The sequence below is a fragment of the Nothobranchius furzeri genome, chromosome 11 (genome assembly GCF_043380555.1).
Source record: "Nothobranchius furzeri strain GRZ-AD chromosome 11, NfurGRZ-RIMD1, whole genome shotgun sequence".
Lineage (NCBI taxonomy): Eukaryota > Metazoa > Chordata > Actinopteri > Cyprinodontiformes > Nothobranchiidae > Nothobranchius > Nothobranchius furzeri.
Genome location: NC_091751.1, coordinates 55,263,805 through 55,283,559, shown reverse-complemented (window position 1 = coordinate 55,283,559; position 19,755 = coordinate 55,263,805). Strand labels below are relative to the sequence as shown.

Here is a 19,755-nt window from a genome sequence, read left to right as displayed (position 1 = left end):
ATTTACCTGTGCTTGTTTAATCAGCTGTGGAAGATGAGTTGGATCATGTATGTCTGGTATCAACCTGAGCTTCATTTATTGGTGAAAGCTCATCATTACACCAGCATTTTAGCTCTATATGCAAATAATAAATAAAGTTAATTAGCAGCTGCATAACCCAGTGGGCTAGAGTGATAACCTTGCTTTTGAGTGACAGATAAAGCTGAAAAAGCTAACATGGTGGCTGCATGGTGGCGGAGCTGTTAGCACTGTTGCCTCGCAGCATGAAGGTTGCTGGTTCTAAACTCGGCTGCGGCCTTTTTGAGTGGAGATCCGTGTTCTCCCCATGCATGCGTGGGTTTCCTCCGGGTACTCTGGTTTCCCCACAGATCACAACATGCCCCATAGGTTATAAATTGTAAGTTGCTTTGGATAAAAGCGCCTGCCAAATAAATAAACATAAACATAACACATGTTTAATGTCCAGCACTGTGTCCCCTTGCATTTCTAATCCCCCTCTCAAAAAGTTTATTTTTATTTTGCTTGATGTAGGCCTTCGTGGTGCCAGGATAAATGACCAGAGGCAGACCGATATCAGCCAGCCGATGCATCGGACAAATAAATACGATGTTTTCTATATCGGCCATCGGCTGAAATTATTTTTAAAAGTCGATAAAAATTAATAAATGATTTAGGCACCTGCGTGGTCAACAGCCGCCACTACTAGACTGAAGAAAGGACCTGAAGGACCCCAACACAACATTTTTAAATGCTTTGATTTTTTTTATTTGAAGTTGAATAAATATTAAGAGATTTATTGACTTATTTAATTTATATTACACACAGTGAGTGTTCAGCTGTCTTTCACATTCAATGTGCTGCTAAAACTTATATCGGTCTTAATGACCAACTTTAAATATCAGCCATTGTCAACAAAATTCTTTAAAAATTGGTATCAACATTGGCTTTAAAACCCCCATATTGGTCGGCCTTTATCTCTGACATAACAAGGGCAAAGCTATCTTCCAGAACCAAACTGTACTCACTCTAATCAATACAATTCAAACACAATAGAGAACAATGACTCCAATGACTCCTCAGGAGTTAGGGAGGAGGGGTATTCACGAGTAGTTTCAGCTTGTTAAGCAACAATAGCCACCTTCAGTCAATAAGCTTGACCCTCCCATATTCCATTCAGAATAGACAAAGCTCCTCGTATGAGAAGCAAAATGTGTTCAAGAAGTCCAGTGTCTCTCATTCAAACCTCTTTGGATTACCAAGACCTGCATGACTGAGAATCTTCACCAGGATATGCACTCACTCTACATTTGTTTAAGCCAGCTGAGGTGTACATCTTACGCTAACAAACTCAACTTTATGTTGATAATTTTACTCTTAAGAATTGTATTTTAAACAAAAAATGCAAAAATTTATTATAGTGAATTCTTGTAAAACTAATTAGGTTGTTGTCTTTACTCTGTTGATCTTTTTTTCGAGACACTTCCTGACCAGACTGAGGTTTCTTCACTTGTCCCTATTGCAGGACATGCATCACTTTAGATTTCTCATATTACAATCCCTGTAGCACCTGAAGTCATTCCAGCAACAACAAATGTTAGCATAATTGGTCAGCCAAGCATTCACCCAACTTCCATCCAACTTCATGAACAGAAAACTGTCAAATCTGAACTTTTTGTGGTCACAAGTACTACCCAAGTGGTTCTTTCTCCGTAGTGCACTTGACATTTGTCCTTTAAGACGGTGCACACTAGTGAACTGTGCATGCTCCTAAAAGAGACTCAGCATCTCAGATGAGCCTATGGTCATGTGCTGTGGCTCAGTCAAAGGCAAAGGTTCAGCCACCTTATTACCAGGGGCTCAGAGAGCCAAGCCAGCCATGACTACTTTGTAATGGGCCTTTCTCAAACATCTTAAAGAAGGATCAGTTCAGCACCAAGGACTTTTCTCAAGTGCCCATAGCTTGATTTATTTATTTTTTTGTCAAAACCACATTATACATGGAGGACTTTGAACACAGTTGTATGTGGTTCCATTTTGTACACTTAAAATATAAGAAATGAATAAGAAGCTGTACTCTGCTTGTGTGCAAATTCAAACTGGCATGAGCGCAGACGGACGCAAGCGCATGTCTACTGCCATTTAGTGCAGAATATGAAGACCTCAAAAGTGACCAGACTAGACACCCTGAATGTTATTTATTTATTTTGTTCTGCAGCTAATACTATTCTTTCTAAGATTTAGTTCTTAAAATATTTGATAAAATAAAAGATGGCACAGCAGAGAGAAACATCTCTAAGACAAGGAAATACTGGAGCACTCAACCCTCCATACAATTAGAGAGAAGAAACGAGGGAATACCCCTTAAACAAATGTAAAACAGAGAGGCATAATGAGCGGTGTCTTGAATACCTTACACAGACATGTTTGGTTAACATCTCGTCTGATTTTGGAGCCCCTCGGAGTGTGGATCTCTTTAATTCATCTGGTTGTTTGGATTTCAGTCTGGTGCACTGGATCTCACTGTCTTGTATGCAACCCAATCAATCCGACTTGCCCATAGAAGGCTGGGGATCATTGTGTTTGCGTTTCTGTGGGAGTAGTTTGCCAGACATCAGCTCAGCAGAGGGGGACTGTTTGTATATATAATTGGCATTCTGTGGTCTGAGAGATAGTTGGCACATAATCTAGGTCAAGAAGGCTGTGCCAGTGAGATCAGAGGACTATTGTGTATTAGTTGGAAGAAAATAGAGCCACATATTTGTCTTTGGTGCCATTTACCATTCCCATTAGTTCACAAGAAGTAGGGAGTGTTTCATTCTGCCTCAATTTAACAGTGTGTCAAAAAAACTTTCATCATTTCAGTGGCTAACAAATGAATCTGACTAAAACGAGGCCATGAGTGAATAATCACCTTAGACGGTTTGCAGGATAACCTTTGTGAGCCTTTGTCTGTGCCTGTGTGTGTATGAGTGTGCGTTTGTAACTCCTAGAGAGCAAAGGGCCATGAATGAACTCCTAAATCACAATATTGATCAGCCCTTCCCTTCAGACACATGCTAGAATTGAGGGCAGTTAAATGGACGCTTTGGTGGTTCCCACCAAATCCCCTCAACACCCCCTTCACCTCCTCCATCACTGTCCCCTCTTCTTTTATCAAAACCCCGTTTTTTCCCGTTCCTTTTTAAAAATGGACCGTTTTACAGCTGAATCCCTCTTTACTAAAGGGATGTACAAATGAAAAAGCAAAAAGTATGATTGACACATTAATATTACATCACCCGGGTACATCAGGGTAGTATTTTAATACCTCACTAGTCTTTGGCTGACTAAATACGAACAGCATTTACAGATGGGTTTCTAAAATGGTCACTGGAATTCTCAATGTCCCTGCATGAGTTCTGGAGCCTTGTCATCCTATTTCTGGAGCTTTGGACATTTTAGCCCAACAATGTAGTTATCAAATTTTCTATCAGTCGTCTCAGGGTCGTCATTTGTTTATTTATTTAGTTTTTCATTTTAAATCCCAAAACGTTCCCTGGCCAGCTAGGAAACATACGCTGCTTTCACATCAGGGCCAGCTCTGCCTCGCCCAGGTATGGTATAAAGCTTTCCCATCTAGGTAGCCTGCTTTTTTTTTTTTTTTTTGTGCTCCACATTTTCAGTCCTCTTCGGGCTGAACTGACCCAACACATCCACTGCCAACTGACTGACAAGTTAAAATCCACGCCTGCCATTAGGGGGAGCCTCCGATTGGTGGGTAGAATCAGCCAACAATGGATGCCGGCTTGCGCGACTCATCATCATTCTGGATACTGAGGAGTAAACATCACCTCTGACTGAAGCCGTCTCTTTCTCTCTCACTGAAACTCGCTGTGAGGGCCACACTCACACACAGACAGCGCTGCCGGGGCTTGACCTACCTTGCGTGAGGACAGACAGCAGTCTGGATGCAATATCAGAGTCAGAATTTACAAAAGCAACACTGCTTATGGCTATCTTTGTTTAATTTAAGGGAGACACAACTGACTTTTACTCCACCCAAGTGCTCAGACTTTCCATGTTCCAGAGGAGTGCATGCAAACAAAGCCCACTGGTGTAGGACCTAGATTGATGCTACCCAGCCTGAACTGGACCAAGCTAGATGTGGAAGTGGCAATAGTCCCTCCAGCATATCCTGGTTCTTCCTCCTGGTTGGACTTGGTCAAAAAACCTCCCCAGGGAGGTGTCTAGGAGGCATCCTAACTAGATTCCCAAGCCATCTCAACTGGATCCTCTTGATGTGGAGGAGCAGTGGGTCTACTCCGAGTTCCTCCAGGATGACCAAGCTTCTTCTAACCCTATCTCTATGGGAGAGCCCAGCCACCAAGCAGAGAAAACTCATTTTGGTCACTTGCATCTGCTATATCATTCTTTCAGTCACCACCCAAAGCCTGTGACCATAGAGCAGGGTTGGAACGTAGATCAACCGGAAAATTTAGAGCTTTGTCTTCCAGCTCAGCTCTCTCTTCACTACAACAGATCGGTACAACAACCACATCACTGCAGATGCAGCACCAATCCACCTGTCGACAACATGAAACAGTTTTATGAAAATTTCATTCAGTCATTCATTTGGTAAGAACAATGCACGTTAATGAACATCTATTGAAGTATCAATACACGTAAATATTCTGGTTTATAGTATGAACACTAATTTACATTTGCAGTTCTTAGGCAGTAATATATAATATATAAAATATTGGTTTATAATTAGAAGCATTTGAGAAATTTTGCCAAGTTAAATCCTCAAATTTTCATCCAATTTTTTAGACTAGTATGTTTAAAGTTATATAATTGCATTTGTTCCAGACAAAATTGCTAAAATAATCCATCCATCCATCTTCTGAACCCGCTTGTCCACGTGGGGTTGCGGCGGGGGGGTGGGTGGGTGGGGGGGGGGGGGTGGGGGGGTTGCTGGTGTCTATCTCCAGCGGTCAACGGGCAATCAGGCGGGGTACACCCTGGACAGAGAGCCAGTCCATTGCAGGGCAACACAGAGACACACAGGACAAACAATCATGCACACACACACACTCACACCTAAGGACAATTTAGACAGACCAATTAACCTAACAGTCATGTTTTTGGACTGTGGGAGGAAGCCGGAGTACTCGGAGAGAACCCACGCATGCACAGGGAGAACATGCAAACTCCATGCAGAAAGATCCCAGGCTGGGAAGCGAACCCAGGACCTTCTTGCTGCAAGGCAACAGCTCTAACCACTGCGCCGCTGCGCAGCCCCTTTGCTAAAATTAATAATAAATAAACAAATGAATAAATAACTCAGTCTTGCCATGATGGTAATTCATCATCTAGCTGAGGCATCTAAGCTGTATATTGAAGATAAAAACAACTGTGTACATGTGGGATCTCTGTGTGGGACAGACTACTGGCTGACCTAGCACTTCTGCATCAGGACACCTGGTATGCTCATTCATGCATGCAAATTAGTTTACACAAGCAGAGCTAATGGTAACTTTCTGATTTGCATGCGCTCTAACTTTTTGTTTGGTTTATGTTTAGTTTGCATGAATTTTGCATTTTAAATGCTGCAGCAAATGTTTATTGTTCACAGAGTCTTTTGGTTTTAGCTTTAAAGTGCATCATTTCCTTTAGAATGCCCTGTGTACTTGTACATTGTCCCTGCCTGTCTTCTGAAACCCTCCTGCCACGCTAGGAACAGAGCAATTACTTGGTGACAAAAGGGCCAAAATGGCTGGACATGGGCCTAGCAGATTACTGGAGGACACCTCATTATTGCAACAAGCTTCAACAATAGGTCTGGGCAATGCTTCATCTACATTTATCTGTCAAGTGTGCTATTAGCCTGTCAAATCGGTACAGTCAGTGCCATTAGGCCACCCTGAAAATCAGACCTATTTACCCTCTCATTTTCCTCTCCTTTACTGTCAAAGTCTCTGGCTCTGGTGGAAAAACAGCAACTTGTTTCTCCATCCTGCCTCATGTCTCCTCCCATTCCTCTTCCAACTCATTCTCAGACAGAGACAAGTGCAGCTGGTCATTATGTTCCTCTGAGAGCTGAAATAATCAAACATGGTATGCCATCCACCAGCAGGACCACTTTTAATTTCAAAACATACTTTTTTTAAAAAAGGATCTGGATAAAGTAGTTACTATTTCATTAGTCCCTGAGATATAGACAGAGTATTTTGTTCTACAATTCATGTTAAAACGGGCCAAAATGGCATTCATATGGCATTAGGTATTTCATCTCGGGATGTATTTGCAGACCTAAGTGCCCATCTGCCCTGGATGTAAAAAAAATATAAGAACACATTAAAAACCGCAAATATATTGAAGTTTCAAGGAATCAAAGTACCCAAATATGTGGCCATTACATATACAAACATGAAGCGCACGGTTTCCAGTAACTATGTTTTGTCCTGCGTCAAACAATAACTCAACTGCATATGTGTGTCGTTGGGCTCAAACGAATGTTGTGAGTTTTAACTTGAAAACACCAATAAGATGTAGCCTCTTTATAGGGGTTTGTTTTGGTCTACCACTAATCCAGGGCTACCAACTCTCACACACTGAGCGTGAGACACACGTATCTGACCCTCTTCACATGCTCTCATGCCACACCTCCAATATCTCATGCTGAAGACTGTCAAAAAGCAACTTCAGATGTTTAAAAATAAAGGGTAATATGTCAAATAAACTGTAAAATGTTTGTTCATAAACAAACAATGTATCTCACAACAAAACAAATTAGTATATAAAAGGTTAAAGTGACAGTGTATATTTCCTGGCAATAGGGGGCCGTGGATACCTAAACCTTTGCAAGCAAGCAGTATTTTTGTGTTGGAGTAAGATCTTACCAATGGATGCCCATGAGGGTCAAAAAGCTCTGGGTAGTGCAAACTTTAGCAAACTAACTAACAACCACATCAGACTCTCTTTCATCACTGGCAACAAGTGAAGAGGTAAATGTGTAAAAAAAACAACATTTAAGAATGGCAAAAGTTTTGTAACTGTTGCAAATGTTTTCCTCATGGGCTCCCGTAGAAGGAAACATGGTATCTAATATGGCGTCGCCCAGAGACTTGGGCCAATCTCAATACTCGCACTGCGCCCTGCGGTCTTCAGCAAAGTGCACTTGAAGAAAGTGCGCTGTAAGGCTTCGAGTGCGTGGTTCGCAAGTGTGCAAATAATTGCCAAACTGAGACAGGGAACATTGCGTCATCGATCGCAACGCATGCCATGATGCTCTTAAACCTTTTTCAAAAACCTTTACTAAAAACTTTCAAACAAACAATAAAGCAATAATTTGAAATAAATTTAATTTCATTGCTGTTTTGTCTAAAACATTCAGAGCATCAACTAATCATCTTAAAATGAACTAATTTATTTAGAAAATACATATTGTCAGAAAAGGAACTTGAGCAATTTCTCCTGCAGCAATGACTTGTGGGTAAAACCCTTGCCCGAGGTCCGCATCGCTGCGGACTTGGGTGAAGTGCAGATTAAGTGTGCAATGGGAGCATGGTCAACTTCCATACATGAGAATCGGGACACCCTACGCACTCGCAGACCTGGCCGGGAATGCGCAAATGAAGGGTGCAAGTACGAGCATTGGAATTGGGCCTTAGCCCCGCTCCCATGTATTTTAGACCTGATTTTTATGGTTATATGTTACGATGCCGCTAATATTTTTCAACGACTGGGCATCATTTCATTCATTTTCAACAACATTTTGATGGATATTTCAAAAAATGAATGGTAAAAACTACACATTGTCACTTTAAAGGTGCATTATATAAGAATGAAGTAAGGACAACTTGTGGTCAAATTTAGGTACTGCATTTTCTAGACACACTGGTCACTATCTCACTATCGTTCCATGAGTTTCATGGCCTTTGTCAGCAACGACTCAATGCCAGAAGATTCTAGATGATGAGCAAATATGAGTCATACACAATAAGCTTATATGTAGAAAAATACATTTTACTGCAATTTACTGTTAGGATTGTTAGCTAACTTCCTTTATCCAACATTAGAGTAAAACAAAAAATGCAGTGGCCTCTTAGGGGTACAAGAAATAACTTCTGGTCACTCCTGTTTCGTTTTGGTGGCTGGTGCCGAATTACAAATGCCGGCCCTGCAGCGTTAGCTCAGTGCAGTCCCCGTAATGCCACGGACTCAGACTGTAAACAAACGTTACATCCCTCTTTAGCTTTTCTGTACGGAGAAAAACTGACAACCCCCAGTCGGCTGGGAAGGAAATCTATTTCAATGTTACCTTCCTTCCAACAGGATTGAGACAAAAGACTGTTTTGTGATTATTTCACAGTAAAATTCTTACATATCGTATGTTTTCTCAGTCTAAATAGAAATTTTGCAAAAGTAACCACTTTGATTTAAAGGGAAACAGCCATTAGCTTAGTCCAGAGGAGTAAAATATATACAGTTGTAACATATAGGTCAATCACCTAGCCACCTTCACTGTAAACTCAAAGTATTCATAAAACCTAGAATACAATCAAACTGGGCTTCGAAATGCAAGGGAATATTTCACAGTTGCAATGTCACAATTTCTAAATAAAATGCAATTAATGAGGTTAAGAAGAAACTAGACAGCTAAGTCAAAGACCACATTTAAAATCAAATAATTGCATTATTAGGAGTTATGGAAAGGTAACTTTAGGTCCTTACCAGCCTGGTTGGTAGTGATGTCTATGGTGACGTGCTGAGCTGGGTATGGACTCTTGTTGCTAACACCATTCACAGCTTGTATCTCAAAGCTGTAAAGGGCGTGAGCGAGTAGGTTACTGATGAAGACCCTGGTTTCTGTCAGACCCAGCTGTCGAGGAACAAAATCCACATTGTCATCGCAGTGGGAACAAGAACGCCGGTCGGCTCGGCACTTCTTGCAAACGATGTTGTAGACGACATCGTCCCGTCCACCCGTCTCCCTGGGAGAGTGCCACTCCAGGATGACCGAGGTCTCATTCACAATGGAGATCACATTTCTTGGGCTGGATGGAACACCTGGAAAAACAAAGCAACACTAATATAAGACACTTCTGATTGCATCAAGCTATTTTTACTATAAAAAGACCTTATCACAAGTAAAGATGTCATCACGCTCAAAGCAAAACACTGCTATGAAATTACACAGTTTGCAGCACTGTTATAAAAATAAGTGCTACTGTCCAACATTCTTGTGCAAAATTTCCCTGACACACAATTGAAATGCAAATGTATTCTATTCACATCCAGAGACATCATACAGTGAAACTTTAGTGTCTATCAAATATTGGTTATTTACGAAAATATGATGTTGTACAGATCACTGATCTAAGTGGCTCTGGAAATATATGGTTGCATTCATTCCCTTGAAGCTCTCAGCCGGAGCAGAACTTCCAAAACTATATTTAGAAAGAAATCATGAACACAACCATTGTTTTGCACAAGGGGTGGCTCGAAATTAGGGGGGATGTTCAGCCTCCTGCAATTGCAGTGTGATTATTTAAGAGGTGAAATCTGCTGAAATGGCAGAGAAGATTTTTGCTTAGCTGACTCTGATTCCCTCCGGCTGCACAGAGAGCTGCTCTTCCCTCTCAAATACCAGAGAAAGCACAATCTCACCAAAGCCCTTGGTCAATGCTGCTCAGGCTGAATGCAGCAGCCCCGGAGAGGTAATCTGGTACCAATTTATCCTCCATAAAGCCTGGCCTTTATCATTAAAAGAAAAGTTATACTGACCCATTTCCAGCTCCGTGACTACTTTCACATTATCCAGTCAATTCTAGGAACTGTAGGGGAATTTTTCAGCACTCTAACAGACTACCCTCAGAAGTATTTATGGCTAAATAATAGTGCATAGATCTGTGAGTATATTACCATACATCACCTCAGTATCACATGTCTTTGGGAACGGGTCAGTGAGTTAGTTCATTCAACAAAGACGATTAATCATTGTTGTTGTAAAGCCAAGTGGGAAAGACCCAGCAAACCGGGACAAAGCGGCAAAACACACAAGGGTGAGCGAACAACCCTGGTATGGTTGCAACCTCATCTCAGTGCCTGAATGGCAGAGAGGTCAGTGACATGAAGTGCACGGCCTCCACAGTGGGAATATTATGGTCTGGTTGAGGGGAGAGATAGAGCTCCAGATTCAAGTCAAATTGCACATAATGTGGTCATCGGATGCTAAGCGATGCTCCGTGCTGTTCGGGAGAAATGTGGCAACAAAGGGTGCGTGATGGGTCGGAAGAGGTGCGGTTTTCTTAGGACCTGTTCAGTAAGCGCTTTGTGTGTTGCCCACCCACTGTTCAATCAGTATCATCCATCACTAACACACTTTCTCCCCAGAAGATGCACTGCTAGTGAAAACAATGTTACCTATCAAAACTATACCTAAACAGTTTTTTTTTTCTACGATTGTGCCAATATTTACTCTAAATGCATATCGCTGACGTAGAATGCCACATTCCACAAACACAGGAAAAGAATGAAGTGTGTGTGGCTACCACTCTAGAAATGATTTGTGGGCTATTATTGCAGCGTTTGGCTTTATCATGGGATTTATGTTTGAAGAAGAAGCTTAAAAGCACTAGAATGTATTTACTTATTTAGCCATCAAACTTGGCTGTGCTTGTATAGTACTTGCTGTCACTTAGGTTAAGTGAGAATTAAATGAATTGTGACATGTACTGATGTGTATTAATGGTGCAATCAAAACAAGGACAATTGCATTTAACAGATGTGGCAGTTACAGTGACACATCTTAATGCTAGATAACTGGACTGACATGATGGCACAATCTGAACATGCTCACCAGAAAAAATGGTGAAGCAATGAACAGTAAATGGTGTTTAAAATGATGAGAAAAATCTTATAAATGCTGCATGAACTGACATTCCTAGATGGTTTTATTGTCAATATTAATTTCATACCATGCCATAGCTTCATACTGAGCCAGAATTAGTACAGGCTAAATAGGAGAAAAACAGAACCTGATTAAAGCAATTACACTTCATTAAGTATATATCCTCAACTAGCTGTTAGTCAGGTGGAGAAATAACGGGAGCAGTGTAGACACATAAACTCTAAAAACAATTATTACTACCAGGATTAATATCTGGTGGATAGCTGTTCTCTTCTCATGTGCACGTCACCAATTTTTGTTCTTTGGACATTTAATACAAATATGTTTTGCTTGGATTGTACAGAAGGAAAAGGACAAAAAGTTAAGTCTATGAAGTTGCTGTCATGATTTGTTGGTGTTTGGACTGTGGATGATTTATTTGTTGGTTTACTTTATGTCATGTTAGTGTATTCTTTGTGCCAGTTTATTTAGTCATTTGTTTTTTTCCCATTTGGATTACCAACTTACGTCCTCTTCTGTTCTTTTAAATTTGTTTTCTTGTCCTAGAGGTTTCCTTCCCTGCTGGAAAAAACAAGCATAGTTGGTTACCAGCATACGTTGTGTTTTGGTGCTGCATGTTTGACCAGCATACACAGCCAGCATGCAGTGCTGGCCCAACATGCATTGCTGGTCCAGCATCCAATCACCAGCATCCTACACTGGACCAGCATATAGTACCAAAAAACAACACGTGCTGGTAACCAGCTATGCTGGTTTTTCCTGCAGGAATTCTGTCTCCATTTAGGTTTGTTCTTCAACGTCCCTCAGCTCCCCAGTTAGTGATCATGCACACCCGCTTTTTTTTTTTTTATTAATTCATTTTTATCAGTTTGCCTCTCCGTATTTTCTAATCACTTTCCTTGGTAAATAAATTCCCCCGAGTCATTCAACACCAGTCAGATCTTCCTGTTCCAACATGTTGTTAACCTGATTAGTTACTGTTGTTTTAGCTTTCAATTATTATTATTATTATTATTATTATTATTATTATTAGGCCCGAGCAGTGAAGCTGCGAAGGCCTATTGTATCTGCTCCGTTTATTAGGCCCGAGCAGTGAAGCTGCGAAGGCCTATTGTATCTGCTCCGTTTATTATTTTATTAGGCCCGAGCAGCGAAGCGCTGCGACCTATTGTATCTGCTCCGTTTATTATTATTACGCTTTCTTTTTTCTTCCGCGTCTTTGGGTGGCCTTTAGGGGGTCTTAGCATATCCAAAAAGTCACCAAATTCTGGCCCAATATAGAAAGTGCGTGAAATTTACGTATTTCACTGGCGATGTGAAAGTTGATAAAAAAGTGGCTCGACAGCGCCCCCTAAAGAGTGAAAAATACCCCTCTCCATAAAGCTTAGTTTATCGTACAGTTATGAAATTTGGTATACTGGTACTACTCAACAGTCCGCACAAAAAAGCCTCTTGCAACCATGGTCAATATAAAACAGGAAGTCGGCCATTTTGGGTTGAAATGGCGATTTTTAGCCGTTTTGGCCATTTCTAGGGTCTATATTTGGTTGAACAGTTTCGTCATTTTTCGTACCATAGTCTCAAAAATAGTGTGCCATCGAACAGAAGCGATGGACGCTTCAAATGAGAAAATAAAATTGACTTTTCGTAAATACTGAAGGGGCGGGGCCAGGCCTCAAAGTTCGAGCACTCGCCAAAAAAATTCAAATTGCTATAATTTCACAAATGAAAGAATTACAGTTAAAGTAACTTTCTATGGATAATCGTCATCGCCCCCCGAAGACAAATGAATGGTCGCTGGATGATGTCACACAAGCCCCGCCCCCTCAGGACTTAAAACGTCAAGTTTTACTGGGAAATTTTCCAAAATTCGCCCTGTCGAATAATCAGCCCGAATTTGTAGCAGGTAACTGAAGAGAAGTTGGCGTTGCTTGACGTCACTTTATGGGTGTTTTCTGCAGAAGGCGGGGCTGTGGCGACGCGGCGAAGTCAGGCGTACCGCCGTGACCATACATGTGCCTCCCATGTCGTCATTTCTATAGATACAGTCACGAAACGTCTTGTGAGTGATCCTAGTCCGGCCCCCCAAAAGATCTCATGTGAACATCAAATGGGCGTGGCCTATTTTCTGAAATAGCGCCCCCTAGGTCCATTAAAACTGTCAGCCCCAAGCCATGCTTTGACTGAGGAGTACGAAATTTGGTACACTAATGTGGGGTCTCAGGACCTACAAAAAAGTCTCTTTGAGCCAAGTGCAAAGTCGCACAGGAAGTCGGCCATTTTGGTCCAATTACTCGATTTAGTGGTTTTCACACACGTTATTAGGAGAATGATGTCTCGTCGTCCTTTCCACCTATCACCTTCAAACTCCTGCTATATAATCTTAAGACATAGAGGAAAAAATTCAACCGTCGGATTTTATACAAGTATAAAGGTGTGGGCGTGGCTAAGCCTCAAACTTTGACCTTTCGCCATTACATTACTTGACTTAACAACTCCCATGTGCATGATCAGATCTATATCAAACTCCGTCTGTGTGATCATTGACCACATCTCAAGACAATGACAATGTGGACAGCTGACATCACCTATGCCCCGCCCCCTGACTACAGGAAGTCTATTTTTTAATGGTGAAATGCCCATATTTGTCCCCTCTACTTTAGTCAACATGACACTAAGGTCATGCACTGTCTTCATGATGTTGTAATGACCATTCAGATCTGATAGCTTTTCAGAAAGGGAAGGGCTTTGATGCCACGGCGAATTCTGGCGTGACGCCGTGACCTTACGTTTGACTGTAACTTCCACTAACAACCTCCGATCTGCCCGAGACTGAACATGGCAATCAACAATCATGCCCTTTATTCAACGAGGCACACACCGTTGGTGAAAGTTGTGTAATGTCACCACAGCGCCCCCTACACACCATTAAAACTGTAATAACTCCTACAGACGAGGTCGTAACTGCACCAAACTTGCTATGTGTACTCACACAATGGCACCCACCACAGTCCTGTGGTAAGTTGTTGATATTGCTTTAGCTCCGCCCCCTGACAGATATTAGGCCCTTAATAACACATGCATGATGCAATTCACACCAAACTGCACACAAATGACTGTCATCAACCTACAAACTTCTTCATGGAATAATTCTTAAATTTGGGACAGCGCCCCCTAGATACAAAAAACCTTTGTAACTTCTGCAAAAAAGTTCCAAACTACATCAAACATTGTGGGAGTCATCACACATCTGCAATCAACACATGTATGTGATCACTTGTTCAATTCACTTTAACTCCACCCACTTACAGCTTTTTGTCTCTAGATGACCCATGCAACGTTTGATTGATTCCAAATTAACAGAAAACCATCTTTGATGACCAAAGATGACCTCTATGGCATTTACTTGTAAATGGTCACAACGCCCCCTAGATGGGTTCAAACTTTATTAACTTCTAAAGTCAAAGTCAGAATGGCATTATACTTGGCTTGTGACATCACGTGACTGCACCAAACACATTGATGTGGTTGTTGATTCAAATCCCTGTAGCTCCGCCCCTTTCAGCTCACTGGCTTTAGATAACACACACAACGTCCGTTTGATGCCAAAATAACAGAAAACTGTCCTTGTCAACCAAAGCTGACCTCAATGGGATTTTTCTGTAATTGATCACAGCGCCCCCTAGATAACTTTAACTTTCGAAAACTTTAATAAATATGGGCAAAAAAGCACTAAAGTTGGTCTGTGTCATCACACCAACAGTGTGCTAAAGATAAAGTATGCCCTAGTGGTGAGACATGTAATATAATGGTAGGCTCGGAGGGGATGCTGATTCAGGGTGAGGTGTGGATGAGGTGACTGTTAGCTTTTCTTGGTGTCAGGGTGGTGGACGTTTCAGTCCGTGGACGTGCCCTGGTGCCCCGTGCTGCCGGCCAGGACGGAGCGGCGGGGAGTTGGGTTTGGAGAGCATCGGGGATGGAGCGGAGGGGGTGCGGAAGGAGGGTGAGCATCTTCGCTGCGAGGGCCGAACGACGCTGCTTGCAGCTTTAATTAGGCCCGAGCAGTGAAGCTGCGAAGGCCTATTGTATCTGCTCCGTTTATTATTACGCTTTCTTTCTTTCTTTTTTCTTCCGCGTCTTTGACTGGCCTTTAGGGGGTCTTAGCATATCCAAAAAGTCACCAAATTCTGGCCCAATATAGAAAGTGCGTGAAATTTACGTATTTCACTGGCGATGTGAAAGTTCATAAAAAAATGGCTAAACAGCGCCCCCTAGAAAGTGAAAAATACCCCTCTCCATAAAGCTTAGTTTATCGTACAGTTATGAAATTTGGTACACTTGTAGAACTCAACAATACGCACAGAAAAGCCTCTTGCATCCATGGTCAATATCAATCAGGAAGTCGGCCATTTTGGACTAAAGTGGCCATTTTGACCCTGTTTCGGCCATTTCTTGGGTCTATATTTGGTTGAACAGTTTGGTCATTTTTCGCACGATCGTCTCAAAAATAGTGTGCGATCGAACAGAAGCGACGGACGATTAAAATGAGACAATAAAATTGACTTTTCGTAAATACTGAAGGGGCGGGACCAGGCCTCAAAGTTCGAGCACTCGCCAAAAAAATTCAAATTGCTATAATTTCATAAATGAAAGAAATACAGTTAAAGGAACTTTCTATGGACAATCATCATCGCCCCCCAAAGACAAATGAATGGTCAATTGATGATGTCACATAAGCCCCGCCCCTTCAGGACTTAAAAGGTCAAGTTTTACTGGGAAATTTTCCAAAATTTGCCCTTTCAAATAATCATCCCAAATTTGTATCAGGTAACTGAAGACAAGTTGGGGTTGCTTGGCGTCACTTTATGGGAGTTTTCTGCAGAAGGCGGGGCTGTGGCGGCGCGGCGAACTCAGGCGTACCACTTAGGCCTTACGTTTGCCTCCCATTTCGTCATTTCTAGAGATATCGCCACGAAACTTCTTGTGAGTGATCCTAGTCCGGCCCCCCAAAAAATCTGATGTGACATTCCGGTGGGCGTGGTCTATTTTCTGAAATAGCGCCCCCTAGGACCATTAAAACTGACAGCCCCAAGCCATGCTTTGACTGAGGATTACGAAATGTGGTACACTAATGTGGTGTCTCAGGACCTACAAAAAAGTCTCTTGGAGCCAAGTGCAAAGTCGCACAGGAAGTCGGCCATTTTGGTCCAAGTGCGCGATTTAGTGGTTTTTGCACACGTTGTTTGGAGAGTGATGCTCCGTCGCCCTTTTCACCAATCGCCTTCACACTTCTGCTATATACTCTTAAGACATAGATGAAAAAATTCAACCGTCGGATTTTAAATAAGTATAAATGTGTGGGCGTGGCTAAGCCTCAAACTCTGACCTGTCGCCACGCCACTCTTTTTTTCACAGCTCCCTATTGGACTCCTTTTATCCAATCACCACCAAACAGTGGCAAGTAGCAGCAGACAAGTTGAGGTCACTAGGTCTATAGTACTGGCAGGTTTCGAATAAAGGCGGGGCTTTGGGAGCATGGCGAAATTTGCCATCACGCCATGGAAATACGTTTGTCTCTCATTTCTTCAATCATTGTGACATTGCCACACAATTTCTGATGAGTGATCCTACTCTGACCCCTAATATAATTGGACAGCTGAAGTTTGTGGGCGTGGCCTATTTTCCGAAACAGTGCCCCCTAGGACCATTAAAACAGTCAGCCCCAAGCCATGCTTTGACTGAGGATCACAAAATTTGGCACACTAATGTAGTGTCTCAGGACCTACAAAAAAGTCTCTTGGAGCCAAGCGCAATATCACACAGGAGGTCGGCCATTTTTGTGCAATTACTCAATTTAGTGGTTTTCGCACACGTTATTAGGAGAATGATATCTCCTCGCCCTTTCCACCAATCACCTTCAAACTTCTGCTATATACTCTTAAGACATAGATGAAAAAATTCAACCGTCGGATTTTAAATAAGTATAAAGGTATGGGCGTGGCTAAGCCTCAAACTTTGACCAGTCGCCATTACTTTATTTGACTTAATAACTCCCATGTGCAAGATCAGATCAATTTCATACTTTGTCTGTGTGATCACTGACCACATCTGAAGACAGTGACAATGTGGACAGCTGACATCACCTAAGCCCCTCCCCCTGACTACAGGAAGTCTATTGTTTTATGGTGAACTGCCCATATTTGTCCCCTCTAATTTAGTCAAGATGACACTAACGTCATGCACTGTCTTCATGATGTTGTAATGACCATTCAGATCTGATAGCTTTTCAGAAAGTGAGGGGCTTTGATGCCATGGCGATTTCTGGCGTGACGCTGTGACCTTACGTTTGACTGTAACTTCCACAAACAGCCTCCGATTTGCCCGAGACTGAACATCACATCACCAGTGTGGTAAAGATAGAGTATCTCCTAGGGGTGAGACATGTAATGGTGGGCTCAGAAGGGATGCTGAGTCAGGGTGAGGTGTGGACGAGGAGGCCTTTCACGGTTTCCGGTGTTGGGGTGGCTGACTTTCTGTTTCGACAGGCATGCCCTGATGCCCTCGGCTGCCGGCCAGGATGGAGAAGCGCGGAGCCGGGTTTGGAGAGCGTCGGGGATGGAGCGGAGGGGGTGCTGAAGGAGGGCGAGCAGCTTCGCTGCGAGGGCCGAACGACGCTATTTGCAGCTTTAATTAGGCCCGAGCAGTGAAGCTGCGAAGGCCTATTGTATCTGCTCCGTTTATTATTTTTTTTCTTTTTTTTTTTCTTTCTTTTTTTTTCTTCCGCGTCTTTGGATGGCCTTTAGGGGGTCTTAGCATATCCAAAAACTCACCAAATTCTGGCCCAATATAGAAAGTGCGTGAAATTTACGTATTTCACTGGCAACGTGAAAGTTGGTAAAAAATTGTTTCAACAGCGCCCCCTGGAAAATTAAAAATACCCCTCCGCTTTGACCTTTTTTCATAGTAGAGTGATGAAATTTGGTACACTTGTAGAACTCAACAATACGCACAGAAAAGCCTCTTGCACCCATGGTCAATATCAAACAGGAAGTCGGCCATTTTGGACTAAAGTGGCCATTTTGACACCGTTTTGGCCATTTCTAGGGTCTATATTTGGTTGAACAGTTTGGTCATTTTTCGCACGATCGTCTCAAAAATAGTGTGCGATCGAACAGAAGCGATGGACGATTAAAATGAGACAATAAAATTGACTTTTCGTAAATACTGAAGGGGCGGGACCAGGCCTCAAAGTTCGAGCACTCGCCAAAAAAATTCAAATTGCTATAGATTCATAAATGAAAGAATTACAGTTAAAGAAATCTTCTATGGACAATTGTCGTCGCCCTCCGAAGACAAATGAATGGTCGATTGATGATGTCACATAAGCCCCGCCCCCTCAGGACTTAAAAGGTCAAGTTTTACTAGGAAATTTCCCAAAATTCGCCCTTTCAAATAATCACCCCAAATTTGTAGCAGGTCACTGAAGACAAGTTAGGGTTGCTTGGCGTCACTTTATGGGAGTTTTCTGTAGAAGGCGGGGCTGTGGCGGCGCGGCGAAGTCAGGCGTACCGACGTGGCCTTACGTTTGCCTCCCATTTCGTCATTTCTAGAGATATCGCCACGAAACGTCTTGGGAGTGATCCTAGTCCGGCCCCCCAAAAAATGTGATGTGAACATCCGGTGGGCGTGGCCTATTTTCTGAAATAGCGCCCTCTAGGACCATTAAAACTGCCAGCCCCAAGCCATGCTTTGACTGACGAGTACAAAATTTGGTACACTAATGTGGTGTCTCAGGACCTACAAAAAAGTCTCTTGGAGCCAAGTGCAATGTCGCACAGGAAGTCGGCCATTTTGGTCCAAGTGCGCGATTTAGTGGTTTTCGCACACGTTGTTTGGAGAGTGATGCTCCGTTGCCCTTTTCACCAATTGCCTTCACACTTCTGCTATATACTCTTAAGACATAGATGAAAAAATTCAGCCGTCGGATTTTAAATAAGTATAAAGGTGTGGGTGTGGCTAAGCCTCAAACTTTGACCTGTCGCCACGCCACTCTTTTTTTCACAGCTCCCTATTGGACTCCTTTTAACCAATCACCACCAAACAGTGGCAAATAGCAGCAGACAAGTTGAGGTCACTTAGTCTATAGTACTGGCAGGTTTCGAATAAAGGCGGGGCTTTGAGAGCATGGCAAAATTCGCCATCACGCCATGGAAATACGTTTGTCTCTCATTTCTTCAATCATTGTGACATCGCCACACAAGTTCTGATGAGTGATCCTACTCTGACCCCTAATAGAATTGGATAGCTGAAGTTTGTGGGCGTGGCCTATTTTCTGAAACAGCGCCCCCTAGGACCATTAAAACAGTCAGCCCCAAGCCATGCTTTGACTGAGGTTCACAAAATTTGGCACACTAATGTAGTGTATCAGGACCTACAAAAAAGTCTCTTGGAGCCAAGCGCAATGTCGCACAGGAGGTCGGCCATTTTGGTCCAAGTACTCAATTTAGTGGTTTTCGCACACGTTATTAGGAGAATGATATCTCCTCGCCCTTTCCACCGATCACCTTCAAACTTCTGCTATATACTCTTAAGACATAGAGGAAAAAATTCAACCGTCGGATTTTAAATAAGTATAAAGGTGTGGGCGTGGCTAAGCCTCAAACTTTGACCAGTCGCCATTACCTTATTTGACTTAACAACTCCCATGTGCATGATCAGATCAATTTCATACTTTGTCTGTGTGATCACTGACCACATCTGAAGACAGTGACAATGTGGACAGCTGACATCACCTAAGCCCCGCCCCCTGACTACAGGAAGTCTATTGTTTTATGGTGAACTGCCCATATTTGTCCCCTCTA

The 19,755-nt window shown here is 42.5% G+C and overlaps 1 protein-coding gene across 3 annotated transcripts in view; it reads right to left on the bottom strand.

Annotated features, from left to right (window-relative positions):
- LOC107384019 (ephrin type-B receptor 1-B) overlaps nt 1-19,755 on the bottom strand; it is a 331,212-nt gene that overhangs the window by 64,284 nt on the left and 247,173 nt on the right. For all 3 annotated transcript variants that reach the window (XM_054739931.2, XM_054739946.2, XM_054739938.2), the window contains exon 5: nt 8,716-9,051. In XM_054739931.2, the coding sequence (XP_054595906.1) occupies nt 8,716-9,051 (336 nt within the window). The remainder of the gene's footprint in view (nt 1-8,715; nt 9,052-19,755) is intronic.